At 29.2% G+C, this 18894-nt stretch overlaps 1 protein-coding gene and 1 long non-coding RNA gene across 6 annotated transcripts in view; one reads left to right on the plus strand and one right to left on the minus strand.

Moving 5' to 3' along the window:
- Positions 1-9195, minus strand: part of LOC139425692 (uncharacterized) — an 11878-nt gene extending 2683 nt beyond the window's left edge. Inside the window, exons 1-2 of the long non-coding RNA XR_011636840.1 lie at positions 9140-9195; positions 7737-7836 (exon numbers count right to left, since the gene is read on the minus strand). This is a non-coding gene — a long non-coding RNA (uncharacterized lncRNA). The remainder of the gene's footprint in view (positions 1-7736; positions 7837-9139) is intronic.
- Positions 4701-18894, plus strand: part of LOC107450782 (glutamate receptor ionotropic, kainate 2-like) — a 104790-nt gene continuing 90596 nt past the window's right edge. For 3 of the 5 annotated variants that reach the window (XM_071181265.1, XM_071181266.1, XM_071181263.1), the window contains exon 1: positions 4731-4902. In XM_071181265.1, coding sequence (XP_071037366.1) covers positions 4830-4902 — 73 coding nt within the window. In that variant the 5' untranslated portion in view covers positions 4731-4829. Of the gene's footprint in view, positions 4903-18894 lie in introns of all 5 variants that reach the window. The other 2 variants (XM_071181264.1, XM_071181262.1) reach the window with 2 other exon arrangements.

Below are 18894 nucleotides of genomic sequence, written 5' to 3' on the forward strand. Positions count from 1 at the left end.
TAGATAGATATATAGATAGATATATAGATAGATAGATAGATAGATAGATAGATAGATATGTATATATATATATTCGACGCAATTACAATAAGGATCTAAGGATCCATCTATCATTTATTGGTTTTTCATGAAAGCATCCTGTCTAAGATAAAAATAAAATTGTATATCGACTACATTAGAGTTTTTCATGCAACAATATAACATCAAAGCATTTCACATTACAAGAGTTTCCATGAATGGTAAGCAACAAAGTAGTGAAGTAGAAATGCATCATGCAAACTATTGCTGGCATATTTGGAAAGGATATCAGTTATGCAACCAAAATTGGAGTAGAGACGTCGGCAATTTGAAAGAGATGCATTTTTGAAATTGAGGATAAGATTCCCTTGCTTAAAGGAGGGAAGCAATTTATGCCGAGTAGGCCATTTCAGAAAGTGACAGCAAACAAAGGCATAAAGGAAGAGGGATCTTTACAAAATCAGTCAGCTATGAAAAGATGATACAGACATTGGACGCCAACAATTCTTCACCGTTTATGTCTTTTATGCTGTACAACAAACTCTCAACTTCAACAATATTGACTGACTATAAGTTTCACAAAGTGTTACTTATCGGAATTGCTTACATTTTATTTTTAGTTTCAGAAATGTAATGAAATTACTTTTTTTTTCTTTTTATCTAACTAAACTTGAAAAATCTGTTATTTAAAAGAGTCTGAAAAAAATGCAGGTATATCCTTATCATTTTAATTGTCAATGCTATAAATAGACATTTAGTCTTTTTGAGCTTTTGAGTCGGTACTTTTTACGGTAAAATGTATTTTTGCTTGAACATGTTACAAATCAAAATATCTGATATACCCTTTTTTTACAATGATAATCACCGTAAATTTACTGAATCACTGTAATAAAATAAATATTTTTGAAAAAATTGGGTATAATATTTTACGGGAAAAATGGATTTTACAGTTAAATGGATTTTACAGGTGTTGCACCCAAAATGCCTGTATTTTATTCCGTAATTTGATCCAGAATATTTTACATTGAGAAAAATAAATACAGTGAGATAGAAAAAATTATAGTAGAATAACAAAAAAAGATAAACAAATAGTTTCGTTACAAATAGTCTTTTCCCCCCTGCTATCATTTATTTCTTGTTTTTATCAAATTTAAAGATCTCTAAAATACAATCAGTGCATAAAAGTTGAATTACATTCATCTTCTTAACTATACTTTATAACTCTAATGCATAGCTTTCTAATATATTACTACATATATTAATATTTCCTAATGAATAGATGCTGTAGTTCTGTGTATTTAAATGGTGTTTAGAATTTGCAGTGGGTTTTTGGCTTGGTATCGTAGAATTGAATTAATTTTTATTAAAATCTGTATGCAGTTACAAATTTTTTGCTATTAAAATTGTTAATCTTTGTTTAAAAAATTAATCTTCCATGCACATTATTGAAAAAATACTGTTTGATAATTTCAAAATTTTTAAATTCTTTTCTGTCGAACTTCTATAACTCAATTTATAGGGAAATTTTGTCTATATTATTAAATTAATTAATTTGCATATTTTATGTGTTTTCACCTTTTTTAATAATTCAAAGGATTATCATCATAAAATAAACTTTAAAAAAAGTCTGTATTAAATTACGGTATAAAGTACCGGAACTTCGAGTGCTGCATCCGTAAAATCCATTTTATCTTAAAAATCCTTTCTCACCGTAAATTCTAATACAATAATTTTTATAGTAATATTTATTTAATTAGACTTATGCAGTAATTTTACTGTAATTATTGCAAAAGTCAAGGTATATCAAACTTATTCCGATCTGAAAATAAATCTCCCAGAAATTTAAATGTACGTTTTTCACGACTATTGAAAACAAAATTTGTTGGTGGGTGTGTGTTAAATGGTTCGCAAACGCTCTTCATTTTCCAAAAACAGTAGTTGTTCACTATATTGACATTTTTCACATTTGTTTTCATAATTAACATAGGAGGTCCCTGATAAAGATGATATGAACTTAATCCAAAATTATAAATAATATTTAAAAACATGTAACTTCAATTAATATAGCATACTCTTGCTTAAAATTATATTGCAGGTTATGTGAGTTCAATTTTATCATATTAAAAATTCGCTTTACTTATATGGTATTATTATAAGGAAAATGATGAGTTTTTATTGTATTTTATTATTCTTATTTCTCTTCTGTATTAGGTCAAAATTATGTCATGTAGTTTGTGTCTTTTAACCATCAACGCTCCTCCTGTTAGGGAGTACTATTTTATTTTTTTCAAAACTCTAAAAATTAAAACAAATTGAGCTTTGCAACATATTCATTATTTTATTTTACAGATTATATTTCATTTTAATATTTATTTATAGAAATACTAAAAATTATTAAAAAAAATTGTTTTATTTTTTTGCTTTAAATGGTTTTCTTTGATGAAGCTGGTATTTTTAGTTCAGCGTCAACACTAATTTTGAAGCAGCATTTTAGTCGTTATATAAATGTTAGAAATTTTAAGAAATTTTATTTTCAAACCAAGGAGAACGGAAATTTTTCATTAGCTGAGAACATATTGGCGCATTTTCTTACTATTATTTTATTATATTACCGTCCTTGCACAGCCAACCTGATTTTGGTTTTACGATTACTAATGTTCAACTTCGTAAACGTGCAATTTTTTACCCAATCCATAAGACAAGGGAACTCTTAGATCTGAAGGATTGATTGGGAGAACTTTGCCTATGCGGAGGACGTTTTGAGCGAACATAACCTCATTTGCTTAACATGGAGAGGAAAACCACCAATGGTTAGCCTACCGGAAAGGGGACTCTAACCCATGATCAGTCTACCACAGGGGGTAATTTTATGTGAACACTGTGGTCGGTGCGAGCCGGGGTGCTTATCGACCAGCCATCGCTGAGATTCAAACCCGGTACACCTCATTGGAAAACGAACGCTCCATCACCTGGTCCACCATAGCTCAATAATTACAATTTACTCTCAGCGGTACTCAAACCAGCAATCCCCGGTTTAGGAGACCGATGACTTATCCATTAGGGCACAAGAGTGTATTGGTGTTAGTAAAAGCTTTGCAATGTGCTAATGTGCTAAAAGCTAAATGAGTTTCATTCAATAAGCTTTGTTAGTTAAATTGTATATTTAATCGTAAAGCTCAGTCAACATTGACTAGTCATTCTAATGAGTTTCTGAAATTATTTTTATTTATCAGTCATGCAACTTGCAAATATCAACATTTGTGATGATATATTTTATAATAAACCTATTAGCGCATGGTTTAATTATTATAAATTAATTATGGTAAAAAATTAAATCAATATATATCAAAATTTTTTGAGTAAAGCATTAATTACGTTCAGTAATTTATTTGTTCTTTTACTTGTCTGTTTAAGTCTGCATCTCAAAGGCTACATGTTCTATATTTTTCACTACAATATCTGATTGTAAATACTCAGTATCTTCAGGTTTTTACTTACGAGTGTATGTGGATGAAAAAAAAAAAACATTATTCGCTATATTTATACTTTCAACAAATTAAGTATGCGAATGTCGATACTCTTTGATTCGGTCTTTAACCGAAGTATGTGTATGCCGACATTCATTTTATTTGGATTTTTACTAAAAGGAATATGCGAATGTCAGCGTTCACTATTCTAAGGATTTCAGATTTCAGAAGTAAAGTTAACTGAAAATCTTATGGGTGAAGATGAGACATGATAAGGGTATTGCGGTTTGTTTTGTTGCATAGAATGTGACATGTCTGGTTTGATTCTCATAAAATGTGTTAGCGTTCATTTGATTACTAAGAAAGTGGTCTAAGATTTGAAAGATTATAAATTAACATTGAGTAAAATATCGCTTTAATTCTGTTGCTATTTCATATTGACTTAATTATTTAAATAAAATTATTTAATTGTTCGATTGTTACACCGTATTTTGGTGTACGTAATGCAACAAACAATGATCTAAAATTCAATGCAACGCAATAGAGCGATATATACGATTCAGTAAAGAAAAAAAAGTTTGAAAATATCTGTGCAAACTATAAAAAATTTTAAAGCCTAAATGGTTTGAATTCAAATCGTATTTTTGATATAAAATGAAAAACAAAAATAAGGCAAATGAACTTAGATATTGTTGCGACAATTCTATAATTTAAGAATTTCTTAAAGAGGCAACATATCTTTTTAATAACATTTAAATCATGGTATTATAAGATTTAAATATTCCAAATTCAAGTAAGTACAAAGTAAGAAAACTTTCATTACAAAACTGTCAAATATTTGGAAAATGACATTGCCTTTAATGCAAAAACATCTCCTCTACCCAGAAAAATATCAATATTATTTTTAGAGAATTTAAAGATCTCTTTCCAACATATTTGATACATTCAAATCAAAATTCCTTCAACAACGTAAATAAAACTATATTATCCTATCCCCTCAAAAAGGAAATCAAAGCACCATCCACCATTTTTATTCCGGAAACCAAAAGGTGAGGTGACTCGGAATACCATCCCATCTAAAGTTTGAGAACAAATCTGATTAACGAACACCCCCAAACAACTCCACGCCCGTTCCTTTTGGAGATGTTGGAATGAGACATTCACCGATAGAGGGACACAGTGAAAGGGATTCTGTTGTCATGGAAACAACCGAACACTATGGGTATGCCCCTTCTGATCCAAGGCATGTCTTCAGTAGTCATGGAGGATGGTGATCGTGGCCCTGGTACTTAGAGAGTACTAAAGTTTTGATGAAACCTCCAAAACAAAGCACGACCCACAGAAATGGGTATACACCTTTGGTGTATAATCCTTATGGTTACTAATGTTGCTGCCTTACCGGCAGTGGTCAAAGTGGGTATGTATAATCACTTGTTTATTGGATTTTCTTGCTCCGTTCTTTAGAAAAGTTCGTCTGCAGGTAAGATCTACAAGTGGGTGTATTACTGGGGCAAAGTCATTCGAAAGTGAGAGTGTCGCCTGATGGTTAATGAGGAGGTGTTAGGAAATTGCGGGGAACTTTTGGAAGTGTTTTCTTCCTTTTTTTTTTTTTTTTTTTGATTTTTTNTTTTTTTTTTTTTTTTGAATTTGAGAGTTTAATTTTACTTTAAGATAGTTTATATTTTCTGTGTATATAATTTTATTTTCTAATGATGCGTTATTACGTAATTTATTAAAAATATACTATAAACGCGCCATCTATAAGAGTAGTTTTTTGTGAGATTAGAATAAAGTTTAGCTAAATATCCAGCAAATATCCGAAAAAAAATTATACAGCAATTTCGTTTTGCATTTATTGAACATTTAACGTAATTATAGATGTTTCCTATTTAATACTTCAAATTTGAAGTAAAAACTTTGTTTTTGCTTGTTCCTAAAAATGTGTATGAGTATTTTCCACAAGCATACAAAGGTTATATATTTTGATATTAAGAGTAGCCATAAATTGCTTTTTTTCTCTTTTTTTTGTATTCGATGAATGTAATTTGCAATAGCGCAAATATAATGCGCTTTGATTTAAATAAATTTGTTCATGACTGGAATCTTTTATAAGATCATTATACAGGAAATGTAGATATAAATTTCAAAAATTATTATATTTAATGCTTTTAAAAATAACTGTACGCTTACGTAAATATTATTCTGAAATTCAGCTATAAAAATAAACAGTTTTTTGTTGAAATAATAAACGTCAGCAGAAAATTATATAAATAACGACAAACGAATGCAACGCCTCTTGTAATGTAATACATATAATGAATGTATGTTGCATCTTTTGAGAGTATGCTACGCCTTTGTTTAGAATAATTAATGATTTTATATCTTTAACACTGTTTGATACATTTAAGAGTGAACTAACGTTCACTCTTAAATGTACTTAAATGTAATAAATACTAAGACAATTTGTGCACATTGAAAATTAATAAATCAATTTCATGACGAATCTTTTAATTTTTAAATTAAATAATAAATTTACGAAAAATGAGGATTTTTCATTTAATCTTCCAAGTACTTGTTGTTCAAGTCTTATAAACAGCAACAAACGATATATTCATTGCATGAGATAAAAAAATAAAAATATCACAAACTTCTGTAAAAAAAAGCCAAAAAACTCAATATATTTTGGACATAAAAGATTATTATTAATAAAAATAATCTGTGTTCATTAAAAGTAAAATTATTATCATATTCAGTGCGTTTAAGTATAAAAATATCGAAAATACGATTTAACGGTGATTTTTTATTTTGTTTTTTTAATTGAATTCTGGCCTAAATATGATAAATTGCAAGAATATTATATGTTCTTTGATTTGTGAATTTTTTTTCATAGCACTATTAAACTAGTAGATCAAGCAATTAGACAAATTTTTTAACGTTATTCTATTATTTTGCTTTATAAACCATTATACCATTTCCTGGAGGTTAACTAAAAGCTTAAAAAATGAAAACACTGTTTTATTCTGAAATGAGATTTATTTTATATTTCATTTAACGCTGATTTTACTTCATTGCAGAGTAACTTATATCTCTATTGTATTATTTTTACCGATTTGCAATACATTGTTTATAAATATTTTGTGAAATAGAAACAAAAGTAAAATTTAATTTTTCTGACTAACCTCAATCTTAGTATTTTCGGAAATAAAAGCATGAAAATGAGTTTTAACTTCATGTTTCTTCATGCAGATGTTGAGATAAAAACATGAAGAAAGTGGAAGCCTCATCACATCGTTAAGCTTTTTTATACGATTTTTGCAATCAATCACTATAATTAACCTCAGTTATGATATGCCAGATATTGATAACGTTTTTGCTTTCCTTTTCCCTTTTTATACATTCAAATAATAATTTTAAATAGCTGTTGTAGGTATTTTTTTCTCTTGTATGACTAAAATTCCAGAAATATATAATCTTGACATTTTTAGGTAGGTAATTTATAGGTTCAATCAATGACATAATGAAGCTATGTAAAGCAACACATCGCCACCTAATCGTAGCAAATAAAAATGTTCTTTTTAAACTGAAGAATTTATGAAAGTTCAAAATCGATGCCTTCGACTTTATTTAGAAATAGTTAGAAAGAAAATTCTTTCTTTTTGGAATTTATGGATTTTTTAAATGTTTCCTATACAATAAAGGCATTATTTTAAAACATTAGTAAGTAAATATTTAAGCAAATTTCATGAATTTTTATTTTAGTTCGCGTTTACTGAATGGTTACAAAGTGAAAGTTTCAAAACCGTTACATTTGTTTTAATTCAACGCAAAGTCATAGAGAAATTGAAGTCTATACAAAATGTGACGTAATTTGATTAAAACTGCGAAAAAAAGCCAATTAGCATTTTATTTTTTTATAAATAAGATGGAATTTATATAACATGTATTTAAATAAGACATTTTGTTTCAGACCGTAAAGTGTGCAAAAAAGAGAATATCCTTATAATTTGTAATCGCAGGATTGGATTATCTTTACTAATATACTTAATTATACTTAACTTAACGCACTTAACTACTTTACTCTTTCTGAAAGATAAGTTCAAGTATGTTAAGGGAGTATGTTAAATTCGACAAGCAGGCAAACTTTCAGAGAAAATATGTTTTTGTGTCAGAAACATACTTTTAAAATTTCCTTCATACTTTTGATAAAGTTTTTCTTTAACAAATCCGTATCATATACTTTTCATAACTTACTTTTTCTTCGACAAATTTGGTTTCCAGACCTTCAAATATGAAATGTGAAATTTTATTTCCTCAATGTCGCTTGCATATTTCGCTTCATGGCTTGAACTATCTAAATGAAATAGAACAATTCAACTCTAATTTTATACAAGAACTTAATTGCTCCATTTTTTTAAAATTTATTATCTTTTAATATTAGTTGAAGACATTTAGAATTGCATTGTTTAAAAAATCTAGAATTATCCTCCTTTATTTATGACTAATATCTTAATACTGTCAATAAATCGTATAAGTATTTATTGCTTCTTTGGAATTGTTCATTATATCTCTATGACTATATTATCTTCTTTATAATCACTATATCTGAAGATTATTTAAGTCCAAGCATTTTTGTATATAATTAAAGATGTTTATTGAAAAATAGTTTCACGGAAAACGTTGGTTTTTACAATTATTTATACATATGATAAACATGATATAGTATTAGTAGAAAGTAATTTGAATTGAGTCTTACTCTGTTAAAAAATTTATAATCAAATCATAAGAAACTTTCTACGTTTTTGATTAAATACTGATCTGTCATACTAATCCAAACTGTTTAATTTTATGCATAAAATAATTAGTGTGTAACCTGTGTCTCATTAAACACTAGTTTATAGGAAACTAAAATTTTTATTAATCTATTTATGTTTGATTTTCTAATTTCTGTTTTAAACTTTTCCATCTCCAATGATTACCGCGAACCATCATCCTTGTGTATAATAGCTTTTGAATAGCTATTTTATTTGTATTATATCAAAATATCCCTGTATCAAATTTAAATTGAAACAGCCTAGAGTTGTTGAGTTATCCACAAGACATGAAAATTCCCTTAAATTTAAGCATCAGTGTTAAAATGGGTGATCATCATGGCTAGTATAATAGATCTGATACCTGTGGTTTATTTTATAAAGTATAGACCAATCCTGAAATAAATTTGAGTATTTAATTTCAAATACTGTCACTGTCTAATCACTGTGGGGTAAATATTGCGGATTCTTTGAGACGATCATCTTGGAATTTATATTTTACTATTAACTGATGCAATAAATGAGATTAATGCAAAATCAATCCTGCCATACTTGCTATTATTTCAAATTTATTTATTTGGATGTAAAATAAAATTAACTAAGAGGAAAAAACAATCATTTTTAAACTCCAGGTGCCAGAAATTTGCATTCCAAAAACGAATATAATTATTACACGGTAGTAAAGAATTAATGACATATTAGGAGTTGATTTTCATTGAAAATGCTAGGTCTGCAAAGTCATGATTAAACTGTCGTTAAGAATAAATAAAAATATATAACTAAAGTTAGTAGTAACTTAGAAAGTAGGCTTCTCGTAAAATTAGAACTGACTGAAAGACCTCTTACCATTTTTGTTTTTTGCGCCTTGTTTGATGTGTGAGAATCAACGTCAGGATACCCCTAAAATAGGAAATTAAAAATCACAGCAAATAACATGAAATGAAATTTTTAATTTTTGCAAAAGTGTTAAAATTACACTCAAAAGTACAATAAATATGGATATTTCACATTTTCAAAATGCGTGACACATGTTTCCTTTTAACCAACACTAATAAAAAGAAATATTCATTTTCTGGCAGAAAATTTAAATTAACACTAAACCCAAACATTTCATCTATCTTCTGAGTAGACTATATTTTGACGCTTGCATTTTATTCAGATAAAGTATCAAATAAATATAATGTAAAGTAAGCTCCTGTGTCCGATTTCATTACAGTTAATTACGTTTGAATCGATTAATTCATATAATTAAATTTAATCGTCTCGAACCAATAAGATTGAGTTTTAGTACGTGAAGACCTGATCTTTAAATCAAAATTTTTTCATGATCCACGCTATTTTTTTAAGAGTGAAAAACATTTTCTACTGCATTACACGATTAATATAATAGTAGGAAAATCGGCTTACAGCCTCCATGATTGCTCGGAAATTCCAACTCCTTTTTAACACTATAACACCTGTCTGTGTCGATTGAACACTGGAGTCTATTCAATTTGTTCTCCTTTCACCATTTTTGCAGGGAATTTGAAATTTTTTCGTGACATTTAAGTATTTTTAATGGTGATTACATGGTGAAACAGTTTTATGGTTCTATCCTAATTAGGAGAGATTTAACAACTAAATATACATAGAACGTCCGCTGGTGCCATTTCGACGCCACTGCAATTTGTCATTATGAATAGCTGTCTTTCAACAAAAGGTAGTTCACTAAGTAGATACCATTAGTAAGACAAATTTAAGTACCATAACAAAGTTGTTTGACCTTGAATACAGTGTTATTGGGTTTTAAGCGGAAAGGAATGAATTATGCTAAAATTGCTACGTCTAAGGGTTTCCTTACATAGCATTGCTTGTCTGCCCATGAAAAAAAACTTCATTCGATTTTCAAACCTTATGCAATGCTGACACTCTGAAACAATGACTCGTAGACAAAGGGCAAAATTAAAGAGTGTAATGGAAATGCAAATAAAAAATATGTGTCTCTTGCATGAAAATGGTGATCGGAAAAATTAAATATCACCGCATCAAGGCACTATACATAAAAGCAATAAATAATGGTTAAAAAAGTTGCATTCTTACAAAAATTACGATTTTGATTATTATACTAATGTTTATGAATGCTATTGCGTTACTTAATTTTATAAGACTAAGCAATTTGCTTTGTTTCAGTTGCTTATGATACAAAGGGTCATAATATATGATAATTACATGAAATAATATTAAAAAGTCTTAAAACTAGTCATGCAATTAGTTTGTTATTATAATTATTTTGCATATTTTATGTCGGTGAGTCAAAACGACACCGGTGGTCGCTTAAGGGTAATCGAAATCCCAGATTTTCTAGTGCTAATGTAGTTCATTTCATGCGTTTCATCTAACATATGGAAATGCAGTATCTTCTCGGTTACAAGAAGTGATAAACCATGAAAATTTCGCATCATTTTCCGATGGCACTAGGACTTTTTTAACAGCGACTGATAACATTATTTAGCAGCGGGTTTTTGTGCGAAGTCTTTCACCTGTAGCAGCAGAGGTTTATTTCGTTATCTGAGGAAAAGTATAAGCGCTTATAGGAATGTAACGATTCACAAGTCAGAAGCAGAATGCTCAATCATGTACTTTACTTTTACTATTTACTTGTATGACTTTAATTCATAGCTTTTTCATTGCGTTAAAAAAAATCTACAAATTTTTCTTATACTCTTAACAATTTTGAGTCAGTCGACTTATAGCGTAAATTTATAAATAACATATTTCCCCCTGCTTGTTTTGCAATTAAAAGTACACCTGCATGTTTTAACTGATCTACACTGAAGAGTCAAAACATTATGACCACCTACTTAAGAACGCATTATGCCACCATTGACCTTAAAAACAGCTAGACCTCGCCGTGGCATGAATGCTACAAGTTCTTGCTAGATAACTGGGGACAGGTTATACCAAATGTTTAAGCAACGGTTATTTGAACTCTAAGCTGCTTTACTATGACTTCCCAAATATGCTCTGTCGGATTAAGATTCGGATAATTAGATGGCCAGGATATTAATTTAAATTTTCTAGTTTTGGTTTTTGAATCAATCAAACACATGATCTAAGCCTTGTGAATTAAAGAGTTTTTCTGCTGCAAGATTAAATTTCCAGTTGGGAAATCCTAAGTCATGTATGAGTTCAACTGATTGGCCAATATACGCAGATAGTCCACAGCTTACAGGGTGTGTTCTGTTACAACTATGAGCCCCAGTGCGTGTCACCCATAAGAAGAACTATCACAGCATAATACCGCCTCCACCTGTGTGTATGACCTGCTATACTTGTAGCTAGAAACAATCACCTCGAAGACGGTGTACCCAGACACGACCATCGAAGTGATAAAGGAGACGTTGTGATTCATCTGATCTGACAACTGTTAACGGTTTATTCATGGTCCTGGGTCACTGTAGGCATAGTTGACGATGAGGTTTGGTCAGCAGTGTTACACGAGTACGCCATCCCACATCCCGCAGGTCCCTGTGTTTTTCAAAATACTTGAACTTGAATCTGTATTGTATCGGGTTGTTGACTAAGCCGCTGTCTGGCGTAGATTTTGTTTTACCAAGATGACAATATCCGGTGTACCTTTTCTTTTATAATGCATTCACGTCCTACAACTTGCAACTGCTGCAAGTTTCACCATTTATCCAGTTAGCAAAAATACTTAGAACTGCAGATCCTGAGCAACCTACCAAAAACACAGTTTCGAAAATAATAATTCCAAATCTTTGAGCCATCACAATCCACCCTCTATCAAATTTGCTAGATCAGTATTAAAATCAGCTTTTCTATCATTTGCAAAAGTAAATGCAAGAATGATTCCTTACCGATTTCAACAGCAGTTAAATACCATTCCATCTTAATCACGTGCCCAACACGTCACCCAGATGAATTGATTAAAAATTGTGGGGGTGGTCGAAATGTTTTGAATCATAAGTGTATAATAGAATTAAAAAAATATATCTTTCTTTAAATGTTTTTTGTTTTAACCAATTTTTGTTTAATACGAAACATTTCCGAAAAGTTAATGCCGTTATGTTCTACATTCACTGCAGTGGTAGTTGAGATTTATGAAGAACGTGTGATAAGTGAAGTTATTATCAGAAAGTGGGTTCTAAAATTCTATGATGGACACACCATAGTTCAGAACGAAGTATATAATGGGTAGCTTTCTGTTGTTAATGATAGTTTGGTTGCTTACGTGAGAGAGAGAATTTGCGAAAACAGACGGCCCATAATAAGAATGTTTCGCGTGATTACTTTTCCAGAGATTTCAAAAACTGTCTTTCATGACATTGTCATAAATCTCTTACACAATCACTTCTTCATTGACAAAATCTTTCTTTGAAGAGTTAGTTAACAAATATGACTAACGTCTCAGCAATAGTGCATTTTTATGTAAAAAAAAAATGAAATAAATTTTAAAAAAATTATAAACCATTTTTATGCTCTTTTTTACAAATTGATACTTATTTTCGGAGTAAGGACTGTAATTAATTCTTAAAACTTTGTTCCCTCTATTAGAGTTTTCAAGACAACAAAAGAAAAAAAACTGTTATTTTCCTTTGACAACACAAACTGTATAATATTTCTTTTCATTAAATGATTTAACAGACCATGTTTCTTCCAACTTAATTATTTAAAAATAACAATTCAGTTAAACTGTAGTGATTAAATGGCAATCTATTCTTTTTTATTATTTTCCAGTGTAACAATGACAATCTACCTTATCAAAAAGAAAAATCTCGCAAAAACATTTCCTTACGCTTTGTGAAAATTGATGCATGACTATAAAAATAATAATAAACGGGGAGAGAACACGCAAAATTCTAATGGAATCGAAATACCATAGGAAAACGCATATTAAGTAAAACTCATATAAAGATGACTTTTTATAAACATTTCAATAATAATAATATCAGCATTTAAAAGCATTTAAATGCGTGCAAAACAGTTAAAGTGCTTATTTTTCTGCCATTATTTTCCTATTTTTTTAATGCAATGCTGTGGAGACCAATTATTGATATAAAATTATAAAATTATTTATTTTATGAAACATATTTTTAAGAATTTGAGCTTTTAAGTAACAATTATAAAATCATTAAAAAATGCTTTAAATTCCTATACTTTTATTTAAGGTAAAAGTTTACTTCTTTTCTCAAGAGATAAATTGAGAAACAAATATCGTGTCTAGTTTTTTTTTCAAGTAAGACAACCATTTGGAACGATTTAACAGGTACAGTTACGGCTTAACAGTTTTAATATGTCTAAAAAATTGATTACCTCAAAATTATAAAAATTAGCAAAACCTGTAAAATTTTATGACATATCCAAAGATATTGCTAAAATTTCCAGACATGAATTTTAATAATTAAAAACTTAAAGAAATGCGGAGCACGAAACAAAATATTTAATTCGATGTAAATAAATTAAAAGCATTAAAATGCATAAAAAAACAAGTTAAAGTGCTTCTTTTTCTTCGAATATTTTCCTATTCTTTTGAAGAAATGCGATGAAGACCGATATTTTTCGACATAAAAATTAAAGAAAAGATATTTACTTCATGCAACATATTTTTAAGAACTGAATTCAAGATTTTAAGTAACAATTTTGAAATTATTTAAAAAATGTATCAAATCATTTATTCCTATATTTTTATCCTTTTTTAATACAAAAACTCGCTTCTTTTAGAAGAAATAAATTGTAAAAGCAATCATCATGTCTGGTTGCTTCTCCAGTAGGACGCTCCTTTTGAACGTTATAACAGCTAGAATGTTTCAATCTGTCTAGCAAAATGATTACCTCTAAATTGCAATGGTTTTAGTAAAATATATTATTGCATAGTTTTACGACATTTTCAAAGACATTGTTAAAAGTCCAAACATGAAATGTAATAGTTAAGAATTTAAAAAAAAGCAGAACATGAAATAAAAATTTTAATTCTATGTAAATGAATTAAAAGCATTTGAATGCATAAAAAGTAGTTATAGTTGTTATTGTTGCTAATAACGATCATTTGGTAAAATATAATGCATACAAATTTGTTTTCTGCATAAAGTACAAATACGGCGGTAAAGTACATTCATACAAAATATTTCGTTACTGTTTGAATTCAAGCTTTTAAACAATAATTAAGAAATCATTTCAAAAATGTATTAAATAATTTATTCCTGCACTTTTATAATCCAGGAAGTAAAAACTTGCTTCTTTTTTAAAGAAATGAATTGAAAATGCAAATATCATGTCTAGTAACTAAGAACTTAAAAAAAAAAATTGAACATCAATCAAATTAATTAATTCGGTGCAAATAAATTAAAATCATATAAATGACAGAAAAATATCGATAGTGCTTCTTTTTTGCAGCAAATATTATATTGTTCTTTTGATAAAGTATGATGCATACAAAGCATTTTTTCGATATAAAGTACGAATACGGCGTTAAAGTACATTCATACATCAAGTTTTTAAGATTTGAATTCTAGCATTTAAAAAATAATCAAGAAATCATTTTAAAAAATGTATTAAATCATTTATTCATGCACTTTTGTATCCCAGGATGTTAAAACTTACTGCTTCTGTAAAGAAATAAACTGAAAAAGCAATAATCGTGCCTATAGTAAATACGAACTTAGAAAAATGTAGAACACAAATGAAATTATTTAATTCCGTTCAAATAAATTAAAAGCATTTTAATGTGCGAGAAATAGCCATAGTGCTTCTTTTTGCATCAAATAATTTATTGTCCTTCAGATAAAGTATGATGCATACAAATTTTATTTCGATATGAAGTACAAATATGGCGATAAAGTACATTCATACAACATATTTTTACGCTTCAAATTCTAGCCTTTAAATAACAATCATGAAATCATCTCAAAAAATGTGTCAAATCATTTATTCCTATATTTTTATCCTCCATAAGCTTACATGAGGTAAAAGCTCGCTTCCTTTCAGAGGAAATAAATTGAAAAAGCAATCATCGCGTCTAGATTTTTTTCAAGTAGGACATCCATTTTGAACGATTTAACAGCTAGAAAGTTTTAATCTGTCTAGTAAGGAGCGACAAATGGTGGCCCCAAAGTTGCGATAGTATTATTTTTCCTCCCTCACGTTTTTAAAATATATATCACATCCCCGATAACGTGCACAACCAATGCAGAGGGTACTTTAAAATGCTGGAGCAGGTGCAGTAAATGATTTCCTTTACTACTTGTGATATAACTTTAACGATCAAAATGGGAGTAATATCTTCAATTCTATGAATTCAAATAAAGCTACTCTCATTTTTAATGATCAATTGGAAAAATTGAGAGGGTAGTTACTGCATTTAATGATCAATTTCTGATACGCTTAAAATGCTTATGACGTTAATGTATCAATTTGGGTAAGATTTATAATAAGTGTGTTAATTTAATCATTTTGGATCTGATGCAGTTAATTTGACTTAGAAAAAAATTGAAGAATATGTTCCAGGATCTGTTACACTATTAAGAATAAGCGTTCATACAATGTAATTACAAAATCATTTTTCTTAATATCCTTGATATTTAGCAATCGAATATCGCTCTTAATATATATTTTCAGAATCTTTGGCAATGAATATTTTGTAATAATTTATGAAGTGTATTAATTTAATCATTTTGAATCTGATGCAGTAAATTTGAACTGAAACAAATCTTAAAATATGTTCCGGGTTACATTGCAATCCAAAAAAATATATAGGGGAGAGTCGGGTAGCCCCGCCCAACGGGTACCCCCACCCACTGTCAATTTCATATGTATAGAATATTTTTTCAAGTCAATGGGCCATCGGACATTAATTGTTATATTAATAAAAGATTATTTTCAAAGTTTCAAGTATTTATGCATCTGGTAACATGATAAACAATAGTTTTGAAATTATGTTGAATACAGTAGTCATGAAATTAAGAAAAATTGGTTGAATGTTTCGATTAAACTTTATTTTAACACTAAAAAAATAATTTTTTCTATACATACAGCATTAAAGTATGTAGTCTTAAGTTTATTTTGCTCAAGGAAAGAAGTTTATATGTGAAAAACTGTTCAAGTAATTACAAATTTACAAAAAAATTGGATTTCGGGAAACCCCGCTCACATGAATGTCTGGTATCACCGCCCAATTTTATTTCGTCGATAAATGTACGGTTGCAAAGATTATTATTTTATTGCTTCAAATTTGAATGTTAGATGCATTTTTAACAACAAATATTGTTGNTCAATAATGATTGTTATTAAATGATAGAATTCACTAAAAGTATATAAATATGCAATAAATGTAATAATTTTGTTATAAAAATCATAAACGAGGTTTATCTATTGTCAATACATTGGTCATTTTCATTTACACCTGAAAAAACAGTCAAAACACATAATTTTTGTAACTGGGCCTGATACATTTTGAAAAGAGCTGAAAAACATGTTTTTTTAAATTTCTATTTTTTTAAGTCAAACTGTTCTTTTTTTTGGTTTATTCTTTTTGCATTATTTAATTAGATGATAAAACAATGGAAACATACAAAAATATTGATTATTACTCAATATTATACAGAAATATAAGCAATACTCCTTAAGTGGGCCGGGCTACCCGACTCTCCCCCAATGAGCTAATTTGTTTTTAATATGCTATGTAATCATATATGGTTCTTAATATATAAGATTACTCTTGATATATAATATAGCTCTTAATATATAATGTCACTCTTAATATATATATTCAAAATCTTTGACAATGTATTTATCGCAATTAAATATTTTGTTACATTGTTGTATTAAATTATATCGCTGTTGTATAAAATTATGTGTGCAAGAAACATTGAAATTGAATCAGCCAAATAGCTTTAGATGAGATAAAAAACATAAAAGAAAACAGTTTTATTACCTAATAAAACTTTGAATTGTATCTAATTATTTTCTTTCACATTCTTTAAGTTTTGTCCAGTAATCAAAAAATTTTTGATATTTCTGTCCGGTCGTCCTAAATAGATATTAGTTAGCTTTCAAAAGCGTTTTCTTTTCTTTTTTTCCCTGTTGTTGCTTAAAAGAGTTTATTTTACTGACTCCTAATGTAGTTACAGAAAAGAGGCCATTAAATGTTTTGGGAGTCCTGAAAGCATATTTTTTTAAATTTAAAAATCAAAAAGAGTAGCCATATCTATTAATGCTATTCAGTTGCCTATATAAACTATAACTATTCTCTCATTCGAATTTAAATATAATTTTAAGATATTTTTAAAAGCAAGATATAATTCCCTTAGTATGTCTTTATTCACACATCCTGACAAGTAAAAAAGAGTTTATGCTCCATCCCACCATGTGTATTTAAATCGATTGTAAATAAAAGTTTTTAAGTATACTTCAAGAAAGTTTTATCCTCCTTATTATCTTTAAATGTTAATAAATTAGAACACTTCTAGCTCTGTTTTAGGCAATAGCCGAAACTGAGTTGGAAGTGTTCACAAAACAATAAACAAGTCTTTATATGATCAGTAGATAACAGCACGTGGCTGATATTGACAAAATCTTGTTTGCATAGTAGCAAAAAAAAAGAAGTCATTTTGTTCTCGGTTTGAGAATATTCCACTGTAAATAGAGCATGCTTTTCAATGTAGTCAATGCAAATATTTTAATACATGCCACTTCCTCATTTAAAGTAAAATTATTAAAAAAAAGAAATTCGCTTCTTTGTTACATTAATAAAAATATGTTTTTGCAAATATTTAGTGTGTGAAAACTTAACTAGGCCAAATAATTTTTATGAAATAAAATAGTTTATGGGAAAAATACTGTTCCCTCACTTTCCAATTATTTAAAATAATTATCGTTCCTAGAAACTATCAAACAATTTCGTTCATGCTAACTTTAATTAAATGTAGTATAGATGCGGGTATTTATAGTATAGTATATATGCAGGTACATATATACCTGCATATAAGACAAAATGTTAAAATTATATATATATATATACAGGGTGTCTCAGTTAAGCGTTTCAGAACTTCAAAGGGGGGTAGGGGACATCCTGACGACTCGAAATCATATAGCAATGCGGGGTCGGAAATGCTTTCCTGACGCGGTAGATGGCGTTGTTCGTAAGTTCCAACCGAGCTTTCCAGTGCGTTGGCCTCCTCAGTCACCCGACATATCATGTCTTGATTTTTATTTCTGGGGTCATATGAAAACACTGGTTTATGACACCCCCGTTGACAATGCTGAGGAGCTGGTTACAAGAATCTCAGTAGCTGCCGGGGAAATTCGAGATATGCCTGGAGTATTGCAGAATGTTCGGATGCCCATGCACCGGAGATGTGAGGTGTGCATTGTCGCCGGTGGCAGAAACTTCGAACACTTACTTTGACCCATGTGCCTTATGCTTTTTTCAATGCATTATTAAAACGATTTTTCACTTACGGTCTCTTTTCTTTATGGTGCTTCTGTGTACGTCACTGCTTCAGGAAAGCATTTCCGACCCCACATTGCTATATGATTTCGAGTCGTCAGGATGCCCCCTACCCCTCTCAGAAGTTCTGAAACGCTTAACTGAGACACCCTGTATA

This window comes from Parasteatoda tepidariorum, chromosome 5 (genome assembly GCF_043381705.1).
Source record: "Parasteatoda tepidariorum isolate YZ-2023 chromosome 5, CAS_Ptep_4.0, whole genome shotgun sequence".
In the NCBI taxonomy this organism is placed as follows: Eukaryota; Metazoa; Arthropoda; class Arachnida; order Araneae; family Theridiidae; genus Parasteatoda; species Parasteatoda tepidariorum.